We start from the raw sequence: 21,267 nt of genomic DNA, 5'->3' as shown, positions 1-21,267 counted from the left end.
GTGAGAGGTCAAGATCTAGATAAGTGAATTAGAATAGTAGTCAGAGGACACCAGGAGAGAAAATGATTTTTAATGATGAACAAAGATCTTTCAGACCTGTTCATTATATACTTCCTGATGAGGGGAACTGCTAGTTCCAAAACATGCATTTATGGGAATAAGTAGAGAGGAGTTGTGATTATGAACAGTAAGGCAATTACTTGACTGTAGTTATGAATCAAAATGGAGAGTTTCTAGGTGCAGTTCCTAATAGAACTCTCCTTCATTGAATTTTCTTGTTACTATTGCTATAGGATTAACTTTTCATAGTCCACCATTCACAAGTTAAAAGAGAAGTGGGATCTCAGAGATCTCATTGCACCCCACGGTTTTTTTTAAATTTTTTTTTTTTTAACGTTTATTTATTTTTGGGACAGAGAGAGACAGAGCATGAACGGGGGAGGGGCAGAGAGAGAGGGAGACACAGAATCGGAAACAGGCTCCAGGCTCTGAGCCATCAGCCCAGAGCCCGACGCGGGGCTCGAACTCACGGACCGCGAGATCGTGACCTGGCTGAAGTCGGACGCTTAACCGACTGCGCCACCCAGGGGCCCCATGCACCCCATGGTTTTTAGCCTTTCTACTTCTGATCTCTTTACCTGTGGAATCCATTCTCCCTTGTGCATGATTTCAGTGTACATGGTTCAAGTATACAATGAGGTTGTACTTAACTATGAAGGATTTTAAGTGACTTAACACAAATTTGTTATCTTACAGTTCTGTAGGTCGTAAGTCTACAGGAGTCTCACTGGTCTAAAATCACGGTTGGGGGGCGCCTGGGTGGCGCAGTCGGTTAAGCGTCCGACTTCAGCCAGGTCACGATCTCGCGGTCCGTGAGTTCGAGCCCCGCGTCGGGCTCTGGGCTGATGGCTCGGAGCCTGGAGCCTGTTTCCGATTCTGTGTCTCCCTCTCTCTCTGCCCCTCGCCCGTTCATGCTCTGTCTCTCTCTGTCCCAAAAATAAACAAACGTTGGAAAAAAAAATTTTTTTTTAAATCACGGTTGGCAGGGATGCTTTCATTTCTGGATATTCTAGGAGAGAATTTATTTATTTGCCTTCTCCATCTTCCAGAGGTTGCCCACATTCCTTGGCTTATGGTCCCCTTCCTCTATCTTCAAGGCTAGCAATGTTGTATCTCTCTCTTATTCCTAACTACGGCTGGGAATGGTTCTCTGCTTTTAAGGACCCATCTGAATAACCTGGTTAATCTCCCCATTGCAAGGTTCTTAACTTAGTCACACCAGCAAAGTCCTTTTTACCATGTAAGATAACATATCACTGTGAAGGATTTTGAGAATAGAAATCACACAAATCTTAGAGATAAAACAAGAGTATGGGCTCCTGGACGTAATTCAGCTTGGTACAGTTCTAATTAATAGACCCTTTCAACAGTCTGTTTTTACTCTACATTTTCCTTATATAGATTCCTGTTTCAGCTCCTCATCTTTGGGGTTTTGATTCTTGTTTGCTACTTTACCTTTGTTTCCAGACTAGTGTGAGCACTCTTTGAGCCTCTGTTGATCTTTGAAGGAGAGAAAAAACATTTCTTTTGAGATTTTAGTCTTCAGTCTCTCCTCTTTGATACTCACATCAGAACTGTTGTCTTTATGGGCATCTGCTTTACCACTTTGGCTAATTAGGTTCTTTCCTGAGCTTTTCCTTTGGATGAAAAATGGTTGATTGTTCTGTGTGCTCTATCACTTATTCTGAGGTCCTGTTGTACCCCCGGTTTGTTGTTCTTGTGCTTTGTTGTATCTTCTTCTTCTCAGGCTTCTTTGGGTGGAGTTTTTACCTCCTAATCCTCAGATTCTGTGTTCTTTGTATTTTTTTCCTTAAAATTCTTCCTATTTCTAGTTCTGTCTTCTATTATCAGTCCCTCTGACCCAATCTGGTTTTATGTCTCCCTAACACGAGTCACAACATCTTTTCCTAGGGACTTATAATGATATACAATTAAGGCCAATTCCCATTTTATGTGAGAAGTCCTTTTGTTGATTCCCTCTGAACTGTAAAATACTTAACACCTCCAGATTTTCATTTAAACCCATCTGCTTCTGTCTCCCTTTCTGGATATGTCTTAAGCTCATAGTATCTTTTGGAGGCAGGGATTTTTTTTTTAATTTAAAAATTAAAAAAAAATAATCTCACACCCAATGTGGGGCTCGAAGTCACAACCCCAAGATCAGGAGTCACATGCTCCACCAATTGAGCCAGCTAGGTGCCCCAGGTTTTTGGTTTTTTTGTTTTAAATGAAGTTTATAGAATAGGTGGAGTGGGTTCTGTCATATTCTTGTTTGGAGGAAATTTCCTTTGGTTTTGAGCTCTGCTTTATAGTTTAGCAAGGTAGAAATTAAACAAGATATCATAATGTTTTTGTCACAAGACTCTTCTTAAAACTTTGTTATGAAGTTTTTCAAATACAGATAAAAGGTGAAAGAGTAAAACAGTGAACACTTATATAACTGTCAGATTCAACAAATGTTACCATTTGCCATATTTGCTTTTTTTTTTTTTTTTACTCTATATATTTATGCTTTTTTTGGTGTTTGTTTTTGGCTGAATCCCTGACAGTAAATTGCAGACATGATACTTCACACCTAAGTGCTTAAGCGTACATCTCCTAAGAATAAGAACATTGTCCCTATAGTCACAGTACCATTATCATGTCTAAGAAAATTAATGAGGATTTCATATTAGCTAATATTCAGTACAGATTCAAATTTCCCCATTTATCCTAAGAATGTATTTCATAGCTGCTGCTTTTAAATTTTTTTTTTTTTAACATTTATTTATTTTTGAGACAGAGAGAGAGAGAGCATGAACAGTGGAGGGTCAGAGAAAGAGGGAGACACAGAATCTGAAACAGGCTCCAGGCTCTGAGCTGTCAGCACAGAGCCCGACGCAGGGCTTGAACCCACGGACCGCGAGATCATGACCTGAGCCGAAGTCGGCCGCTTAACCGACTGAGCCACCCAGGCACCCCGCTGCTGTTTTTAATAACATATACTAATCGAGGTTCATATATTGCCTTTGATTATTATGTCACGTTTAATCTGGAATAGTCCCTATGCTTTTTCTTCATGTCATGGACTTGTTGAAGTATTCAGGCCAACTGTGTTACAGAATATTCCATCTTCTAAATTTGTCTTACTGTTTTCTCAAGGTTATTTAACTTGTTCCTATGTATCCCTTTCTATGTAGTTCCTGTAAACTGTTAAATTAGGTCTAGAGGCTTGATTAGATTCATATTAAGCATTTTTGGCAAAGATTTATAGGTGATGTTTGTGTATCTCCTATTGCATCATGTTGCATCACATTCAGAGGCACAGAATGTCAGATTGTCTCACCCTCAGTGATGCTAATTTTGCTAACTGCCACATCTCTTAATTACAAAGGTACATTTTCCCCTTTGCAATTAGTAAGTAACCTGCAGGATGATTACCTAATGTAATGATTTTAGCACCCATCTGTAATCCTGCTGGAATCTATGGTGATACTGGGTATTACAAAATAGTGTTTTTCTAATTCTGTTTAATCTTTATTAGCTGACTTTTTTTTTCCTGTGGAGGAGAGCTTTCCTTTCCTGTTTCATTCTCTCTCTCTTTTTTTTAATGAATACCTCTATAGACTCATAGGTTTGTAGTTATTCAAGGTGTTAGTCAATTTCAGTTGTTAATTTTAATTTTCAAATTGTCTGAGATTTGGCCAGTGAGAGCCCTTGCCAGCTCTTCCTGCTGTCTTTTTGACAGGACTCCATTAGTCTGAGTGTTTCCTTCCCGGCATAAAATGTCCCCAGCTCACTTTGCATTTGCTCTGCCCTGGGCCTGGAATCAATTATTTTCTTTAAGGAGCCCTGTTTTTTTTTTTGAGTGACCCTAGGTATACTCATTGTTTCTGGGGTGTCATTGCTTTCTAGGCTCTTTGAGGGCAGGAAGTAGATTAAAAATTTTTTAAAAAGCAACTATTAGTTCATAGTAGTATCTCCAATTCAGATTCATCATTCCAGAGCTTTTTCTTGACTTCTTTTACTTTGTATCTGTTTTCAGTCATTGCAAATTCAAGATTTTAGTAGCATTTATATGCTACTTGCTTTATCCTACAATATATAAAATATCAACATATAAAAAATTAGTTTAAAAAATACACCTATATAAGCATGCTGATGGAAGTTTAAGATTCCCTTATAGTTCCTTTTCCCTAGAATATATCTCACTCAGGATGTATAATTAGAATACAGTTTTTTTTTTTTTAATGTTTATTTATTTTTGAGAGAGGGCTAGAGCCCAAGCAGGGGAGCAACCGAGAGAGAGAGAAGGAGACACAGAATGCAAAGCAGGCTTCAGGCTTTGAGCTGTCAGCGTAGAGTCCCACGCGGGGCTCAAAATCATGAACCATGAGATCATGACCTGAGCCAAAGTTGGAATGCTTAACCGATGCCTCTAGAATACAGTTTCCAAAAGTTAGGTGGAATAGTTCTTTTTCTGTGCTTATGTTGTCAATCATATACTCAGATATATTCATTTTTTTCCCTGTTTGTGTTCAGTTTAGGGTTTACCTTTATTTCCTTTTGGGTTTAAGTGTATTTTTTTGACTCTGTAGTATATTTACATGCTTCAAAAGCCCAATTACACAAAAGGGTATATACTTAGAGAAATCTCAATCGTCTTCCTAACCATTTTCATTATTTTCTGGCTTATCCTTTTCTTGTTTATCTGGTTCCTTTTGTGTTTCTTTTTAAATTTTTTTTTCAACGTTTATTTATTTTTGGGACAGAGAGAGAGACAGAGCATGAATGGGGGAGGGGCAGAGAGAGAGAGAGAGGGAGACACAGAATCGGAGCCATCAGCCCAGAGCCTGACGCGGGGCTCGAACTCCCGGACCGCGAGATCGTGACCTGGCTGAAGTAGGACGCCTAACCGACTGCGCCACCCAGGCGCCCCTTGTGTTTCTTTTTATAAAAGCAAATAAGTGTGCATATATATATATGTTCCTATTTCCTTTTTCTTACATAGGTGCTTTATATACTGTTCCATGACTTTTCTCATTCAACAGTAGATCCTGGAAGTCATTCATATCAATTCATAGTGTTTCTTCCTTCTTTCCCTTACCCTCTCCCCTCTTTCGTTTTTAGTAACTAGATAGTTCTGTGTTGTATGGATGTATAAAAATTCATTCAACCAGTTTTCTATTAAAAGACATTTAGGGGGCGCCTGGGTGGCTCAGTCCATTAAGCGTCTGACTTTGGCTCAGGTCATGATCTCGCGGTTTGTGAGTTTGAGCCCCGCGTCGGGCTCTGTGCAGACAGCTCGGAGCCTGGAGCCTGCTTTGGATTCTATGTTTCGCCCTCTCTCTGCCCCTCCCTGCTCACACTCTGTGTCTCTCTGTCTCAAAAATAAATAAAACATTAAAAAAAAAAAGACATTTAGGTTGTGTTTAATCTTTTTTTTTAAAGTTTACTTATTTCTTTTGAGAGAGTGTGTGAGTATGAGTGGGGGAGGGGGAGAGAGAGAGAGGGAGAGAGAGAGAGAGAGAGAGAGAGAGAGGGAGGGAGAGAGGGAGAGAGAGAATCTCAAGCAGACTTCATGCTCAGCACGGAGACCAACTTGGGGCTCGACCTCACAAATTGTGAGATCATGACCTGAGCCGAAATTAAGAGCTGGACACTTAACCCACTGAGCTACATAGGCACCCCCTCTTTTTTTTTTTTTTTTTAAATGACAATTTAAATTGTGGCCAGGGGGAAAGTAACCATTCTGAAATATGTCCAGAGTGGTTTTTTTTTTTAAATGTTTATTTATTTATTTTGCTAGACAGAGAGTGAGCGTGAGTGGTAGAAGGGCAGAGAGAGAGAATCCCATGCAGGCTCCATGCTCAGCACAGAGCCCAATGTGGGACTCAATGTCACGACCATGAGATCGTGATCTGAGCCGAAATCAAGAGTCAGAGGCTTAACTGACTTAACTAAGTAAGCCACCGAGGCGCCCCATATTTGATTTTTACATCTATAGTAGTGTCTTCTCAAAAATAGTTTTCCTATCAGATTTGTTGAAGTACCATTTTGGTGGCAAGAGAAAGGAAGCTATGGAATAGGGCATTTTGAGGATCTTTTGTTTTTCTTTCTTTTTTTTTAAATTTTCTTTTAAATTTTTATTTTTGTGAGAGAGAGAGGGTGTGCATGCACACTAGTCGGGGAGGGGCAGAGAGAGAGCGGGACATAGGATCCCCCTCTGACAGTAGACAGCAGACAGCCCATTGTGGGGTTCAAACTATGCTTAACTGACTAAGCCACCCAGGTGCCCCTGGGATCTTTTGTTTTTCAGAAGTAATCTGCTAGTCCAGTTATTTTGAGAGTCACTGTTTTTGTGGCCTGAAAGAAATTTAGATACTGCTAACCATTTGTTCTTGGTTTTCTTTTATATCCCGCCCAGGCTCCTGTTTATATTCGGGAATGTGCTAGATTGCACTATTTGGGCTCCAGATCTCAAGCATCAAAGGTAAGAATAGGAAATTGCTCTTAGCCTATTCAAGGAGAGAGTTAATTAAGATTAGTGGAGTTTTATTTTATTTACAAAAAAATTTTTTTTAACATTTATTCGTTTTTGAGAGACAGAGAGAGACAGAGCGTGAGCAGGGGAGGAGCACAGAGGGAGGGAGACACAGAATCTGAAGCAGGCTCCAGGCTCTGAGCTGTCAGCACAGGGCCGGATGCGGGGCTTAAACTCACTGACTGTGAGATCATGACCTCAGCTGAAGTCGGACGCCTAACCGACTGAGCCACCTAGGCTCCCAGATTAGTGGAGTTTGTTTTTTTTTTTTAAATTTTTTTAACATTTATTCATTTTTGAGAGTGAGCGAGACAGAGCATGAGCAGGGGAGGGGCAGAGAGAGAGGGAGACACAGAATCTGAAGCAGGCCCCAGGCTCTGAGCTGTCAGCACAGGGCCAGACGCGGGGCTCAAACTAATGGACTGCGAGATCATGACCTGAGCTGAAGTTGGGTGCTTAACCAACTGAGCCACCCAGGCACCCCCCCAGATTAGTGGAGTTTTATTTTTTCTTATTTTTTTATTTTTTTAAAAGGGAAGGAAGTTCTTTTTTTTTTTAATTTTTTTTTTACATTTATTCATTTTTGAGAGAGCACAAGCAGGGGAGGCGCAGAGAGAGAGGGAGACACAGAATCCGAAGCGGGTTCCAGGCTCCCAGCTGTCAGCACAGAGCCCGACGCGGGGCTCGAACCCACAAACCACGAGATCATGACCTGAGCCGAAGTCCAATGCATAACCGACTGAGCCACCCAGGCGCCCCGGGATTAGTGGGGTTTTAAAACAAAATGTGAGGGGTGCCTGGGTGGCTTACTTAGTTAAGTGTCCAACTCTTGATTTTGGCTCAGGTCATGTGATCTCATGGTTCGGGAGTTTGAGCCCTGCATGGGGCTCTGGGCTGACAGTGCAGAGCCTGCTTGGTATTCTCTCTCTCCGTCTCCTCTACCCCTCCCTCACTGGCACTCTCTCTCTCTCTCACTCAAAATAAATAAACTTTGAAAAAATAATAAAACAAAGTATGAAATAAAAATAAGCCATGGAAAATAAAATGTTAGTGTTATAGTTCAAAATTATCTAGCCAGTTTGAGATAAGGAAAAAGACGGAGAAGAAAGTTATGTATTGAAACAAAAGTGCCCCCTCCGCCTCCCGCAGTCTTCTTGTTTCCTTTCAGAGGTGCTCCACTGGTAGATGGTATCCTCTACATGTGAGTGATGGCATAGACTGCATGTTTGAAGTTTTTCATAAAGCCCCTATGCATTCTTACAGCATATGATATAAGCAGTCTGTAAATAGCAATGTATTAAATATTTTACAGCAGTAAATTAGTTTTATATAATACATTCTTATTTCATGTTCAGTGGTAACACTCTACCAAATGTCTCAAACGCTTGAGACCACATGAGCTTAGAAAGCAAATGTGTGATGCTTATTAACAAGATTGCATATGATTATTGCGCTTTAAAACAGAAGTTTAAAAAACTTCACAAGTACTTTTTAACGATTTCTATTTAGTCTGTCTTGGTTAGAAACTTAAGCTGTCATCTTATGCTATTGTTCCTGCCTCTTCTTCAGTAAATATTTGGTGTGACCTGGAGGACAGTATATGAGTTCAACTAGTGTAAGTGGAGTTTGGTTTTTCTTAGAGAGTTGTTGCCATTCCTCCACCGCTGCAGTGTAGTTACCCCATCATGTTGTCATGTGTAGGAAAGAGCACCCAGCCAAGAGCCCGTGCACTTGGTCTCCAGGATGGGTCTGTCCCTTTTAATATCTAAATGACTTTAAACTTATAGCTTAACTTCAGTTTTTTCTTTTATCAAATAGGAATGATGATAACTTTCCCTGCTTACCTCATAGGATAGCAGTGAGAGTTATATGCGATTAAAAGATGCTTTGAAAACTGAACTCTTATATAAATATAATTTTTGGTGGCAATATTCTAAATGAATTTAGGTTCTCTATGTAGGTCGTGGGAGTGGGCTGTTAAGGTAGTCCATAATTAGCGATTTCTCTTCATCTGATAATTTTATGTTTAGGTTTTTCTTATTCCTTGATGTAAGAGTGTACCATGTTCCCCATTTATCCCCCCTCTTTTGTTCCAGGGTTGTGGGAACCTGAAAATAAGCTGGCAGGATACATTAATTCGCTTTTCTTTAAAATTTTCTCTAGGATGATCTTGATCTGATAGCTTCATGTCATACTAAGTCCTTCCAGCTGGCAAAATCTCAGAAACGGAACTGGGTTGATTCCTGCTCTCATCAGGAGGAGACCCAGCAGCGTACAGAAGAGGCATTGAGAGAGCTGTTCCAACACGTTCACAATATGCCAGAGTCAGCGAAGAAGAAACAGCTTATTAGACAGGTACCTGAAGGCAGGAAATGGTGACGGGCTTTAGGAATGTAGTCAAGGTTGTAGAATCACTAGGGAATACTGTTACAAATCTCGTTTAAGTTTTAGCTCGTATTGACCTACACTTGGCTCGGCCAAGGAAGCAAACTTGTCAGTGGAATCTCAGTGGCGGTGTCTATACTACTGCCCCACTAGGGAAGGGAGTAGAGGGAGGCTCTTGGATTTCTACAGTTAAACAGAAGGATCCAAGTGTAGTTAGAGTTTCTCTAATTTCGGTCATGTACCAAATATGCTGAGAGAGAATCAGCAGTTATACAATATATTGTTCCGGAGTTTAAATCCTTCAGATATTCTTGGCAAATAATTTAATCCTTTGGAATCCCAATTTCCTTGTTTGTAAAATGGTAATTGAAATGTCCGCGTTTCATGACTATAAACATTAGAAAGAATCTATGTAAAGTGGCTGGCATAGCAGAAAGCGGTAGCTCTTACTAATGAGTTGTTTGCAGTTAGGAAACACTATAAAGTGGGCCTGGTTTGATATTAGAAGGTAGGAATTCTGGTAGCTAAATTTGTTGATTTTGGAGCCGTGGGAACAAATTAGTGCTCTCATTTGCCATTTTGAGACTTGAAGTGTAGCAGGGGTAAATCCCAACGACTTGGTTAATTTCTTTCTCAGGAAATATATTTTGTCTCAATCCCTCTTGAATTTTAGCTGAATAGGCAAGGTCAGCCTCTTGACTTCTTATTCAACTGGGACCTTCTTGAGGGAAGTCTGTGTTTTTACTTTTTTTTTTTTATACCTAATCTCAAGCGTAGGGCCAGATATAACCAAGTGCTCAGAAAAAGTTGAACTGAGCTATTCTGAATAGTTTATAGAATCTTTTAAGAAAAGTTTTCTGTTACACTCTTTGAAGTTACTTTGAGATCTAGCAAATTATGTTATGACTGGAATTTTCAGGGGTGTTGTCTGAGTATTCTCACAGATTCAGAGCACTGCAGTGATTTAATTCTTGATAGAAACTAAGACAGCAACTTAGGTAGGACAAGTGTAATGACTTTGTCATCAAGAATGCAGAGGGTTAAAGATAATATGAAGGAAAAAGCTAGCATCATTTTTGGTCTTTTTAGAAAAATAGGAAATTATAGAGAAGGTTAAGAAGAAAATAAATCACTCATCCCACCAGGGTTTACCTTTTTGGTATTTCTTTTCGTTTTTTTCCTATGAATAAATTTTTACATAATTAGGAGCATACCACATACTTTCTTTATCTCTTTTACTAAACATTACAGCATAAGCATTTTCTCATGCATGCTTGCAAACTCCTTGCATACGTTTCAAATACTGCCATTTTGTTTTGTGGAAAGTATAATTTTACTATTTCCTGATTTTTCTCTGGTTATAAAAATAATAAATATTTACTATAGAAACATTGAAACCTCCAGAAGAGTGTAAAGAAGAAAAATCACCTGTAATCATCCTGAGATAACCACCAATAAAAATTTGGGAGTATTTTCTTCTAGCGTTTCTTTCCATGAATATGTATTTGACATGTTTTTCTTTTGCTTGAGATCATAATATATATTCAGTTTTTATATTCCTGTCCTTTTCATTTAATATTATATCATGATCATTTTCTAGAGGCCGTGAACAAGGGCGTCTGGGTGGCTCAGTCGGTTGGGTGTCCAACTTTGGCTCGGGTCATGATCTTGCAGTTCGTGGGTTCAAGCCCCGTGTTGGGCTCTGCGCTGACGGTTTGGAGCCTGGAGCTTGCTTCGGATTCTATGTCTCTTTCTCTCTCTCTCTCTCTCTCTCTCTCTCTGTCTCTCAGAAACAAATATTAAAAAAAAAACAACAACAAAAAGGGTCGTGAACATTTTTAACACTTGCATAATATTTCATCACTTATATCTAATGTATATACAATTTGCCTAACATTGTACATGTTTGGGAAATAGGTTGTTTTTAGGCTTATAAGTTTTTGCTCATAGCTATTTTCATTGCAGAGTTTTTCCTAGAAGTGGCATGACCCAAGGATATGCTTTTTTTTTTTTTTTTTTGGGTGTAGCTTATAGCTATTAGGTCACTTTTTTTTAAAGTTTATTTATTTTTGAGAGAGTGTGTGAGTGAGATGGGGCAGAGAGGGAGAGAGAGAATCCCAGGCAGGCTCTGCATTGTCTGTGCAGAGCCCAAAGTGGGGCTTGAACCCACGAACCGCGAGATCATGACCTGAGCTGAGTGGGGTGCCTAACTGAATAAGCCACCAAGGGGCCCCCCCTTTTTAAAGTTTTTAAATTTATATTAGAGAGAGAAAGAGCACGGGAGTAAGGGAGGAGCAGCGAGAGAGGGGGACAGAGGATCTGAAGCGGGCTCCGTGCTGATAGCAGAGAGCCCAAGATGGGGTTTGAACCCATGAACTGTGAGATCATGACCTGGGCTGAAGGTGGATGCTTAACCAACTGAGCCACCCAGGCGCCCCTAGATCCCTTTTAATATATAGGTCTCTCTTTCTCTCCCCCCTTTTTCCCCCTAAAACATTGCCAAAGTTTGTTTGAATAATCTTAAATTCATTTGTTTATTTACTTATTTTTCATTTTTTTAATGTTTATTTAATTTTGAGAGAGAGAGAGAGACAGAGTGTGAGCAGGGGAGGGGCAGAGAGAGAGGGAGACACAGAATCCGAAGCAGGCTCCAGGCTCTGAGCCTGACACGGACGGGGTTTGAACTCCTGAACCGTGAGATCATGACCTGAGCTGAAGTTGGATGCTTACATGACTGAGCCACCCTGGCGTCCCTGAGTAAACTTAAATTTTTTTTTTTTAAATGTTCATTTTTTGAGAGAGAGAGAGAGAGAGAGAGAGCATGAGAGTGGGGGCGGAGGGGCAGAGAGAGAGGGAAGAGAACCCGAAGCAGACTCCAGGCTCCGAGCTGTCAGCACAGAGCCTGACCTGGAGCTGTCAGCACAGAGCTGACCAGTGAGATCATGACCCGAGCCGAAGTCGGACACCCAACCGACTGAGCCACCCAGCTGGCCCTTAAATTTAAAATAATTTAGATTTACGGGACACCTGGGTGGTTCAGTTCGTTAAGCGTCCGACTTCAGCTCAGGTCATGATCTCATGGTTTGTGAGTTCCGGCCCCACATCCGACTCTGCTGACAGCTCAGAGCCTGGGGCCTGCTTCTGATTCTGTGTCTCCCTCTCTCTCTCTGCCCCTCCCCCACTCACTCTCTCTCTTTCTTTCTCAAAAAATTAATAAACATTAAAAAAATAATAAATAAAATTTAGATTTAGGAAAAGCTTGCAAAGATAATACAGAGAATTCTCACATACCCTTCACTCAGGGTACCCTTCACTCCTGATGTTAACATTGTTAAGACTGGGATGCCTAGGTGGCTCAGCTGGCTAAGCATCCGATTTTTGATTTTGGCTCAGGTCATGCATGATCTTCTGCTAGCCCCATGTCTGGTTTTGCACCATTGTGGAGTCTGCTTGGGATTCTCTCCCCCTGTCTCTGCCCTGTCTCCCTCATTCGCACTTGTGTTCTCTCTCTCTCTCATAAAAAAAAAAATTGTTAAAACTTAATGTTACTATTAACATGATAGATTTTACTCAGATTTTATCAGTTCTTTCGCTAATACCCTTTTTCTGTGTCAGGATCTAATCCAGGTTACCGCATTTGTGTTTAAATACACACATTCTCTCTCTGCACTTCATTTGTGAAAGAAACCAGATTGTTTTCCACAGGCTGGATCTTGCTGGTTGCACTTCTGCGGTTTTATTTAACATGTTCCTCCATCCTCTGTATTTATTATACATTTTTAGTTAGATCTAATTATAGAAACTGATTTGAATATCAATTAGGTTTTTTGATTTTTGGTAAGAACTTCATAGGTGGTGTGAGTTTTTTAATACAGTAGTTCCTGCCTCTTATCTTCAGGGGATGCATTCCAAGACCCCCGGTGGATGTCTGAAAACTGTGGATAGTGCTGAACCCTATATATACTATGTTTTTTAATACATACATACTTATGATAAAGTTTAATTTATAAATTAGGCCCAATGAGAGATTAACAACAATAACAATAACCACAATAATAATAAAATAGAACAGATATAACAGTATACTGTAATAAAAGTTATGTGGATGTGTTCTCTCTCAACATACCTTACTATAGTGTTCTCACCCTTCTTATGATAATGCGAAGTGATAAAATGCTCATGTGATTTGGTGAAGTGAGGTGAATGATGTAGGCATTATGATGTAGCGTTAGGCTTACTACTGACCTCAGACCGTACATCGGAAGGAGGATCATCTGCTTCTGGACTGTGGTTGATTACAGGTAGCTGAAACCACGGAAGGCAAAACCATGAATAAAGGGGGGCTACTGTATGCATTTTTAAAAGACTCTGGACACACATTGCTAAACAGCTTCCCAGAAAATTATTAATGCTCTCACAAGCTGGATACAAGAGAACCCACCTTACTGTACCTGTCCAACATGATCAGGAATGATGGGTTGTCACTTGTCCCAATATACCCCGGAGGGATGCTTGCTTGCGAAGCTCTTTAGAAGTGACTAAATTTTCTGTCAGCTGAGATAATTAATGTCGAGAACATTTTGGTACCTATATAATATGTATGAAAAGTGTCATTTTTTAAAGTCTCCAGAACTGAACCTGAACTGATAAAAATTTGCAAAATTAAAATTCACATGTAAAAACGATATGTCGAAAAGGAAGATAAGTAGAATTAAGTACTATGTCATTTTTTTGTAACTGGGAAGATGAATGGCTAATCAAAGCATTAAATAAGACTATATAATGTCTTAGGTCTTCCATTTTTCATGTTAGATACTATTAAACAGAGAGCTGATATTGATAAAAATGCCAATTCTTTTGAGAGAGAGGGTACGAGCAAGTTGGGGAGGGGCAGAGGGAGAGGGGGAGAGAGAATCCTACATAGTCTCCACGTCTAGTGCAGAGCCTGACTTGTGGCTCAGTCTCACAAACCGTGAGATTGTGACCTCAGCCAAAATCAAGATTCGGATGCTTAACCGATTGAGCCACCCAGGTACCCCAACAAATTTTTATTCTGATGTATTTCCTCTGATGATAATGCTGGCAAGCAGTCATGATAGATGTCCATTTAAAGAGCTTTAGTCACTTTTTTATTCTGTGTGCAATTGATGTTAAATTAAGGACTGTTTTAGGTTGTGCTAGTCACTCTCTTTGTTCAAGGTACTTTCTGCAGAAAAGTCTTGATTACCAGCTGGAGATCTTGGACAAATTACATAACTCCCAGAGTCTCAGTTTCCTTGTCTGTAAAATAGGGGTAACATTTCCAACCTCATATAGTACATGTGAAAAGGAAAATGAAGTGCAGTCTTCTTAGAGTAATTTAAAAAATTTTGACTTTTTTTGGCAACATCATTTGCTTTGAGATTTGCTTGCCAAACTACCAATCCATATGTGTGGAGACTCACTTATTCCTGGATTTTTCTGGATATTTATACTTAGCTATTGATGATTACAGAATCCTATCTCTTGATGGGGGAATAATAGTAAAATGTTTATGTTTTCTCTTAGTTTAATAAGCAGTCGGTGACTCAGACACCAGGGCGAGAATCTTCTACTCCTCAGGTCCAGAAGAGAGCCCGTTCACGTTCCTTCAGTGGCCTTATCAAGGTAGGTATGCTGTGCTGTCGTTTTCAGCATTGACTTAGAGAAAATTTAACAGTCTGACTTTTCTTATGCATAAACAGTTTTCTTCTATTCTTTGGGATCCTATAAAGGGTTTGTTTGTAAGAGGTTAAGGATAGAATTTGGAAAAACTTTTAGTTTTTATAGCATTTTGCTGTTTCAAATTGGAGAAGGGGTTCTGTGATTGGAGAAGGGAAGAATAAAAGAAAGGTCCTTCTCTTTGGGGGCTGAGGACAGAGTCCCATTCCTGAGCAGTGTAGAGAGTTCTTTGTTTTGTGCTACACATTTCACTGCACAATTTACAAAAGCTCTTGGAGAAGTGAGGGAGTTGACAGGCTTGTGGAAATGGTTTGGGCATGGATTTTTTTTTTTGAAGTTTATTTTGAGAGAGAAGAGAGAGATGGAGAGAGCGTGTGTGGCTCGTGCACCAGCGGGGGTGGGACAGAAAGAGAGAAAATCCCAAGCAGGCTCCATGCTATCAGCGTGGAGCCTGATGTGGGGCTCGAAACCCACAAACTGTGAGATCATGACCTGAGCTGAAATCAAAAGTTGGCCACCTAACCAACTGAGCCACCCAGGTGCCCCCAGAAAATGGATTTTCTGATAGCCTAGTGAGTTTCAGGTAGCTGAAATTTTTGTAAGCTTATTATTTCAATCAGTTGTGTATTTCCTCTGTATCAAATTACTTAAAAATCTTGTTTTTAAAACAAATACAGTATCTACTTCTGTGCTGTTGCTGCCCTCACTATGCTTGTAGGTTGAATTCACAGGTCTTCATGGATGATCTCAACTTGTGATTAAGGGATGTTGCCATTAGGTGGCAGTAGATAACCCAATTATGGGGTTCAAATTTTCAGGCATAAACTAAGGCAACGTTCTGGTTAACTTGGAGAGAGATTAAGCACAGTTCTGTGTTCTGCTGTTTTTATTTTAAAAAATTGTTTTAATGTGGGGCGCCTGGGTGGCGCAGTCGGTTAAGCGTCTGACTTCAGCCAGGTCACGATCTCGCGCTCTGTGAGTTCGAGCCCCGCGTCAGGCTCTGGGCTGACGGCTCGGAGCCTGGAGCCTGTTTCTGATTCTGTGTCTCCCTCTCTCTCTGCCGCTCCCCCGTTCATGCTCTGTCTCTCTCTGTCCCAAAAATAAATAAAAAGGTTGGAAAAAAAAATTAAAAAAAAAATTGTTTTAATGTTATTAAAATCTATAAATCCAGCAACATTAAGGAGCTCTGTTTAAAAGTAAACATTATTCCCTAAAAAAATAAAGACCTTGTAATATGTATTTTTTCTGTAAGCTGCAGTTGTTAGCCATTGCTATGTCATCTAGCCCTAATTTTGGTCTTAGCTATTATCATTAATAGAAGTTTAGAATTCACTCTCAATCCTGATCTGTGGGGGGCGAGTACCTTCTGCTACATTAGTCTTGCTTAACATCAAAATTGCCTTTGTGATCAACAGAATGAAAGAGCAACTCACAGAATGTAAAATATTTGTAAAACATATGTCTGATAAGGAGTCCAGAATATATAATGAACTCTTACAACAATAGAAAAAGAAAATTAAAAAATGGGCAAAGGACTCTGACATTTCTCCAAAGAAGATACACAAATGCCAATAAACACACGAAAATATGCTCAATATCACTTATCTTTTAGGGAAATGCAAATCAAAATCACAGTGAGATAGCAAGTCATACACAGTATGATGGCTATTATTAAAAAAACAAACAAACAGGGGTGCCTGGGTGGCTCAGTTGGTTAAGCCTCCAACTTCAGCTCAGGTCATGATCTTGTGGTCCGTGAGTTTGAGTCCCACATTGGGCTCTGTGCTGACATCTCAGAGCCTGGAGCCTGCTTCGGATTCTGTGTCCCTCTCTCTCTGCCCCTCTGCCGCTCACGCTCTCTCTCTCTCTCTCTCTCTCTCTCTCTCAAAACTAAATAAACATAAAAAAAATAAAAAAACAAACAGAAAAGAACAAGTGTCAGGGAGGATGTGGAGAAATTGGAACCCTTGTGCACTATTGGTAGGAATGGAAAATGGCGCAGCTGCCAAGGATAACAGTGTGGCAGTTCCTCAAAAAATTAAAAGGATTTTACCATATGATTCAGCAAGTCCACTTCTGGGTACACACCCAAGAGAATCAAAAGCAAGGGTAAGAACCAGATATTTGTACACCCATGTTTGTAGCAGTATTATTCACAACAACCAAAAGGTGGAAGCCACCTAAGTATCTGTTGACGGATGAATGGATACACAAAATGTTGTATATACACGCAGTGGAATACTCTTCAGCCTTAAAAAGGAAGGAAATTCTGACATATACTACAACGTGAATGAACCGTGAGGACATTATGCCAAATGAAATAAACCAGTCATAAAAGAACACGTACTATGTGATATCATTTATACGAGAGACCTAGAATAGTCTAATTCATGGAGAAAGAAAGTAGAATGGTGGTTGTTAGGGGCTAAGGGTTTGGGGCGGGGGGAGTTGGGAATTATTGTCTAGTGGGTACACAGTTTCTATTTGGGAAGATGAGAAAATTCTGGAGGTGGATGGTGTGATGGTTGCACAACAATATGAATGGAAGTAATGCCACTGAACTACATACTCAATATGGTTAAAATGGTAAATTTTGTGTTGTGTATATTTTACTATAATTAAAAAGTAATTTATTTTGCTAGAACCCTAGCAGTATACTCACCTGCTTAGGTGTAGTTCATGAAATGAACATTCTTTTTGGTTCGTTTTACTTGGAAGTCTGTCATTTCCTCTGACTTCCTGTCATTGAGATTATTGATAACAAGAAAAGTTGTTAGTCAGATATTTCTCTATGTGTCAGTCAAACAAATGTTTCTTTAACTGAAGCTACATGGTGTAGTTTTCTCTTTCTAGTGAGGTCTCTGCGGTGGCTCTAGATGTCATGCTAAGTGTTGCTTCGGATGTAAATATAGAGTATATCCTTTTGGCAAGTGCCCACTTAACTTACTGAGAGAGAATTTAGAGCTTTAGAATTATAATAGAGTTTATAATTCTGCCAGGAGAAAACATTTTAGAACAGCAACTTTAAATACAAACATTAACAAATTTTATGAAACAGAAGGATAAAGTATTTTTGTTCTAAATGAAGAGACTTTTGAGCTAATAATAGAGGTTTCTGCTCAATAGAGACGGGGTAATGAAATGTCTTTTTATTTATTTATTTTTTTAATTTTTTTTTCAACGTTTATTTATTTTTGGAACAGAGAGAGACAGAGCATGAACGGGGGAGGGGCAGAGAGAGAGGGAGACACAGAATCAGAAACAGGCTCCAGGCTCCGAGCCGTCAGCCCAGAGCCTGACGTGGGGCTCGAACTCACGGACCGCAAGATCGTGACCTGGCTGAAGTCGGACGCTTAACCGACTGCGCCACCCAGGTGCCCCTGAAATGTCTTTTTAAAAGTTCATTGGAAGCTTTACAGCCTGTCCTATGGCTCCTAGGATCCCCATTTCAGCTTTTCTGAGGTGATATCTGATTTCAGAAAGGAAGATGTAGTGGTCTCATTTTTCTGGTACTTCTATGTTTTAGGTATTTGATTTATATTCTGCTTTGATCCCTTTTTTTTGGGCTAGACCCTTCCCTCCAGAATTCCTCTCATGTAAATAATTTATTACATTGGAATATTCTTTTTTTTTTAATTTTTTTTAACATTTATTTATTTTTGAGACACAGAGAGACAGAGCATGAACAGGGGAGGGGCAGAGAGAGAGGGAGACACAGAATCTGAAACAGGCTCCAGGCTCTGAGTTGTCAGCACAGAGCCCGACGTGGGCCTTGAACTCACGGACCATGAGATCAGGACCTGAGCCAAAGTCGGACGCTTAACCGATCAAGCCACCCAGGCGCTCCAGGAATATTCTTTTTTTTAAAGTTTATTTATTTTGAGAGAGAGAGAGAGAGAGTGGGGGAGGGTGAGAGAGAGGGTGAGAGAGAGAGAGAATCCCAAGCAGTCTCTCCACTGTCAGCACAGAGCCTGACACGGGGCTCAAACTCACAAACTTGAGACCATGACCTGAGCCTAAATCAAGAGTCCAGATGCTTAACCGACTGGGCCACCCAGGTGCCCCTGCATTGGAATATTCTTAATATTGCTGCTAAATTTATATTGTAAAGTTTAATCTTTTAGTTTTGTTACATTCCTTTTTTGGGATTTAAACTTAATCTAAGAAGAAAAATGGGAAGATTTCCTCAAAGATGATAGAATTGTCACCGTCAGCTGTTACAGTAGGTTAGGTGAGCTTCTAAGCTGTTCAGAGATGAAAGGGCTTTTTGTCCTGCTCTGAATGACAATATAGGCATGTGACCCTCTTAAGAAGACCTGCATGCTCTTGTGGCTGTATTAGAAACTCTTAAAGACTCTCCCCAAATTTTCTAATCCTGTATGAGGATGTGACAGGGAGGCTGTCTTAGAGTGGACCTTGCAGAAGTGTCCTTTAGTAGGGAGGGGACTCTTCATAGCTGCCAGAGACCACATGTCTTTGGGAAAAAAATTATATTGGTAAATAACTGGTGGTTTTGTTTTTTTTTTAATGTTCTCAGAAACACACTGTAATTGGCCTGCATTAGCTAGTTTAAATCAACTATAAAATTGCTTCTTACATTTCAGCTATTTTAAATGTAGAGGAAAAGTGATCACCTAAAGAAAGGCAATAATTTCAAGGTTTTTTGTAACATGCTTTGGACTCCTTTGTATAAGATGCCCTGGCAGAATTTATCAGAAAGCTGAAATTTTTTAATTTTTATTTTTAGTTATTTTAATTTTTGTAACTTTTTTATTTCTTTCAAAAAATTTTAAACTAAGAAACTGTAGTGGAACACCTAGGTGGCAGTTAAGTTAAGCATCTGGCTCAAGTCATGATCTCATGGTTTGTGAGTTCAAGCCCCATGTTAGACTCTGCACTGACAGCATGGAGCCAGCTTTGGATCCTCCTTCTCCCTCTCTCTCTGCCTCTCCCCTACTTGCTCGTTTTCTCTCTCTCTCTCTCCAAATAAATAAACTTAAAAAAAAAAAAGAGAGGGGCGCCTGGGTGGCGCAGTCGGTTAAGCATCCGACTTCAGCCAGGTCACGATCTCGCGGTCCGGGAGTTCGAGCCCCGCGTCAGGCTCTGGGCTGATGGCTCAGAGCCTGGAGCCTGTTTCCGATTCTGTGTCTCCCTCTCTCTCTGCCCCTCCCCCGTTCATGCTCTGTCTCTCTCTGTCCCAAAAATAAATAAAAACGTTGAAAAAAAAAATTAAAAAAAAAAAAAGAGAAAGAAACTGTAGTTTAAAAGATCAGTATAGCTATTATACAGATAGAGTCAATCTTTATAAATCACATATTTTCTCTTCCTAAATCAGCGGAAGGTCCTGGGAAATCAGATGATGTCAGAAAAGAAAAACAAGTACCCTACTCCGGAATCTATAGCCATGGGTGAGCTGAAGAGAGCCAGCAAAGAAAATATGAACTTAGTAAGATCCTGTTCTTCAGACTTTCTCTTTGTGTACATTTGTAGAAAGGAGAAATATTGCTATACTGTCTGTCATCTGTTTTATTTCCTGTTGTGTTTCTCTGGGCCATGAAACTATGCCTTTTCTTCAGTCCTTTCATGTATGTTGATGGTCAAAACAAACACATGTGCAGTTCCAGGAGAGTATAGCCAGTCATACGCAGAGGTGACAAATATGGTGAAATAGCTCCACAAAGTGCTGGAACTATTCCAGTCCTTACGGGGAGACTCTAGGGGGCAGGTAACACTGAGCTGGACCTGCTTGACACTGCATTACTTGTTGGGTAGTCTCAGGTATACTAGACATGCTGCTTCATCAAGCCAGCAATAAAATCAATTAAGGTTAGTGATATAAATACAATCTGCCTCCGTGAAACTCTTCACACTGAAATGGAACAAGCAAATAATTCTTCTGTTAGTAGTCCATGTATAAGAATGATATAAGCACATTTAAGCCACTATAAAATTTTCTTGTTACAGTTATTTCCTGGTTCTCCAGCTGTCACATTGATGCCAACAAGATTGAAATGGTCTGAGGGGAAGAAAGAGGGGAAAAAAGGTACTGATTATATTTATTCTTACTGAATGTAAGTCCTTTCTGCATTTAGTCAGTCAGGAGCAGGTTTTGAATTCCCAGTGTCAGAAGCAACGTAAAATAGCAAGACTGGGTCTTTGCCCTTGAGTTTGTTTAGCAGATGGTTATTGTTAACATACCTAGCGCTGTCCCCGGTGCTGAGGTGCAGAGCTGTGAAGACAGCCCCCATGGTCCCTGCATTCTTGGACAGATGGGACACATGTGAACAAAATCTTAAGAATACTTGTTAAGAAAATTTAAAGCAAGTGTAAACTAATTTGTGAAACCAAGTACAGAAGTGCTAAGAATATGCTCAATAAACATGGAATAGTTATGTTCTCTTTCTGTGTAGACTTTGGCCTTGTTTACTCAGTGAGGCTTTCAGTGCATAAACAGCTGACGGATCCTGGAAATCATATCATACAACATATTTCAGACGATACTTAGAACAAAAAAGATTATTTGGCACTGACTGCCAGTTGCCCGAGGCTTGGGGATGAAAAGTAGCGGCTGCTGTGCTTTCCTCTGAAGAAGCCATGTG

The 21,267-nt window shown here is 40.0% G+C and overlaps 1 protein-coding gene across 2 annotated transcripts in view; it reads left to right on the top strand.

Annotated features, from left to right (window-relative positions):
* ARHGAP19 (Rho GTPase activating protein 19) overlaps nucleotides 1-21,267 on the top strand; it is a 70,864-nt gene that overhangs the window by 40,510 nt on the left and 9,087 nt on the right. For both annotated transcript variants that reach the window (XM_040486031.1, XM_040486032.1), the window contains exons 7-11: nucleotides 6,467-6,532; nucleotides 8,747-8,938; nucleotides 14,516-14,614; nucleotides 20,004-20,114; nucleotides 20,633-20,711. In XM_040486031.1, the coding sequence (XP_040341965.1) occupies nucleotides 6,467-6,532; nucleotides 8,747-8,938; nucleotides 14,516-14,614; nucleotides 20,004-20,114; nucleotides 20,633-20,711 (547 nt within the window). The remainder of the gene's footprint in view (nucleotides 1-6,466; nucleotides 6,533-8,746; nucleotides 8,939-14,515; nucleotides 14,615-20,003; nucleotides 20,115-20,632; nucleotides 20,712-21,267) is intronic.

This window comes from Herpailurus yagouaroundi, unplaced genomic scaffold, assembly GCF_014898765.1.
Source record: "Herpailurus yagouaroundi ecotype Mexico unplaced genomic scaffold, PumYag 163, whole genome shotgun sequence".
Lineage (NCBI taxonomy): Eukaryota > Metazoa > Chordata > Mammalia > Carnivora > Felidae > Herpailurus > Herpailurus yagouaroundi.
This window is presented reverse-complemented; position numbering and strand designations above follow the sequence as displayed.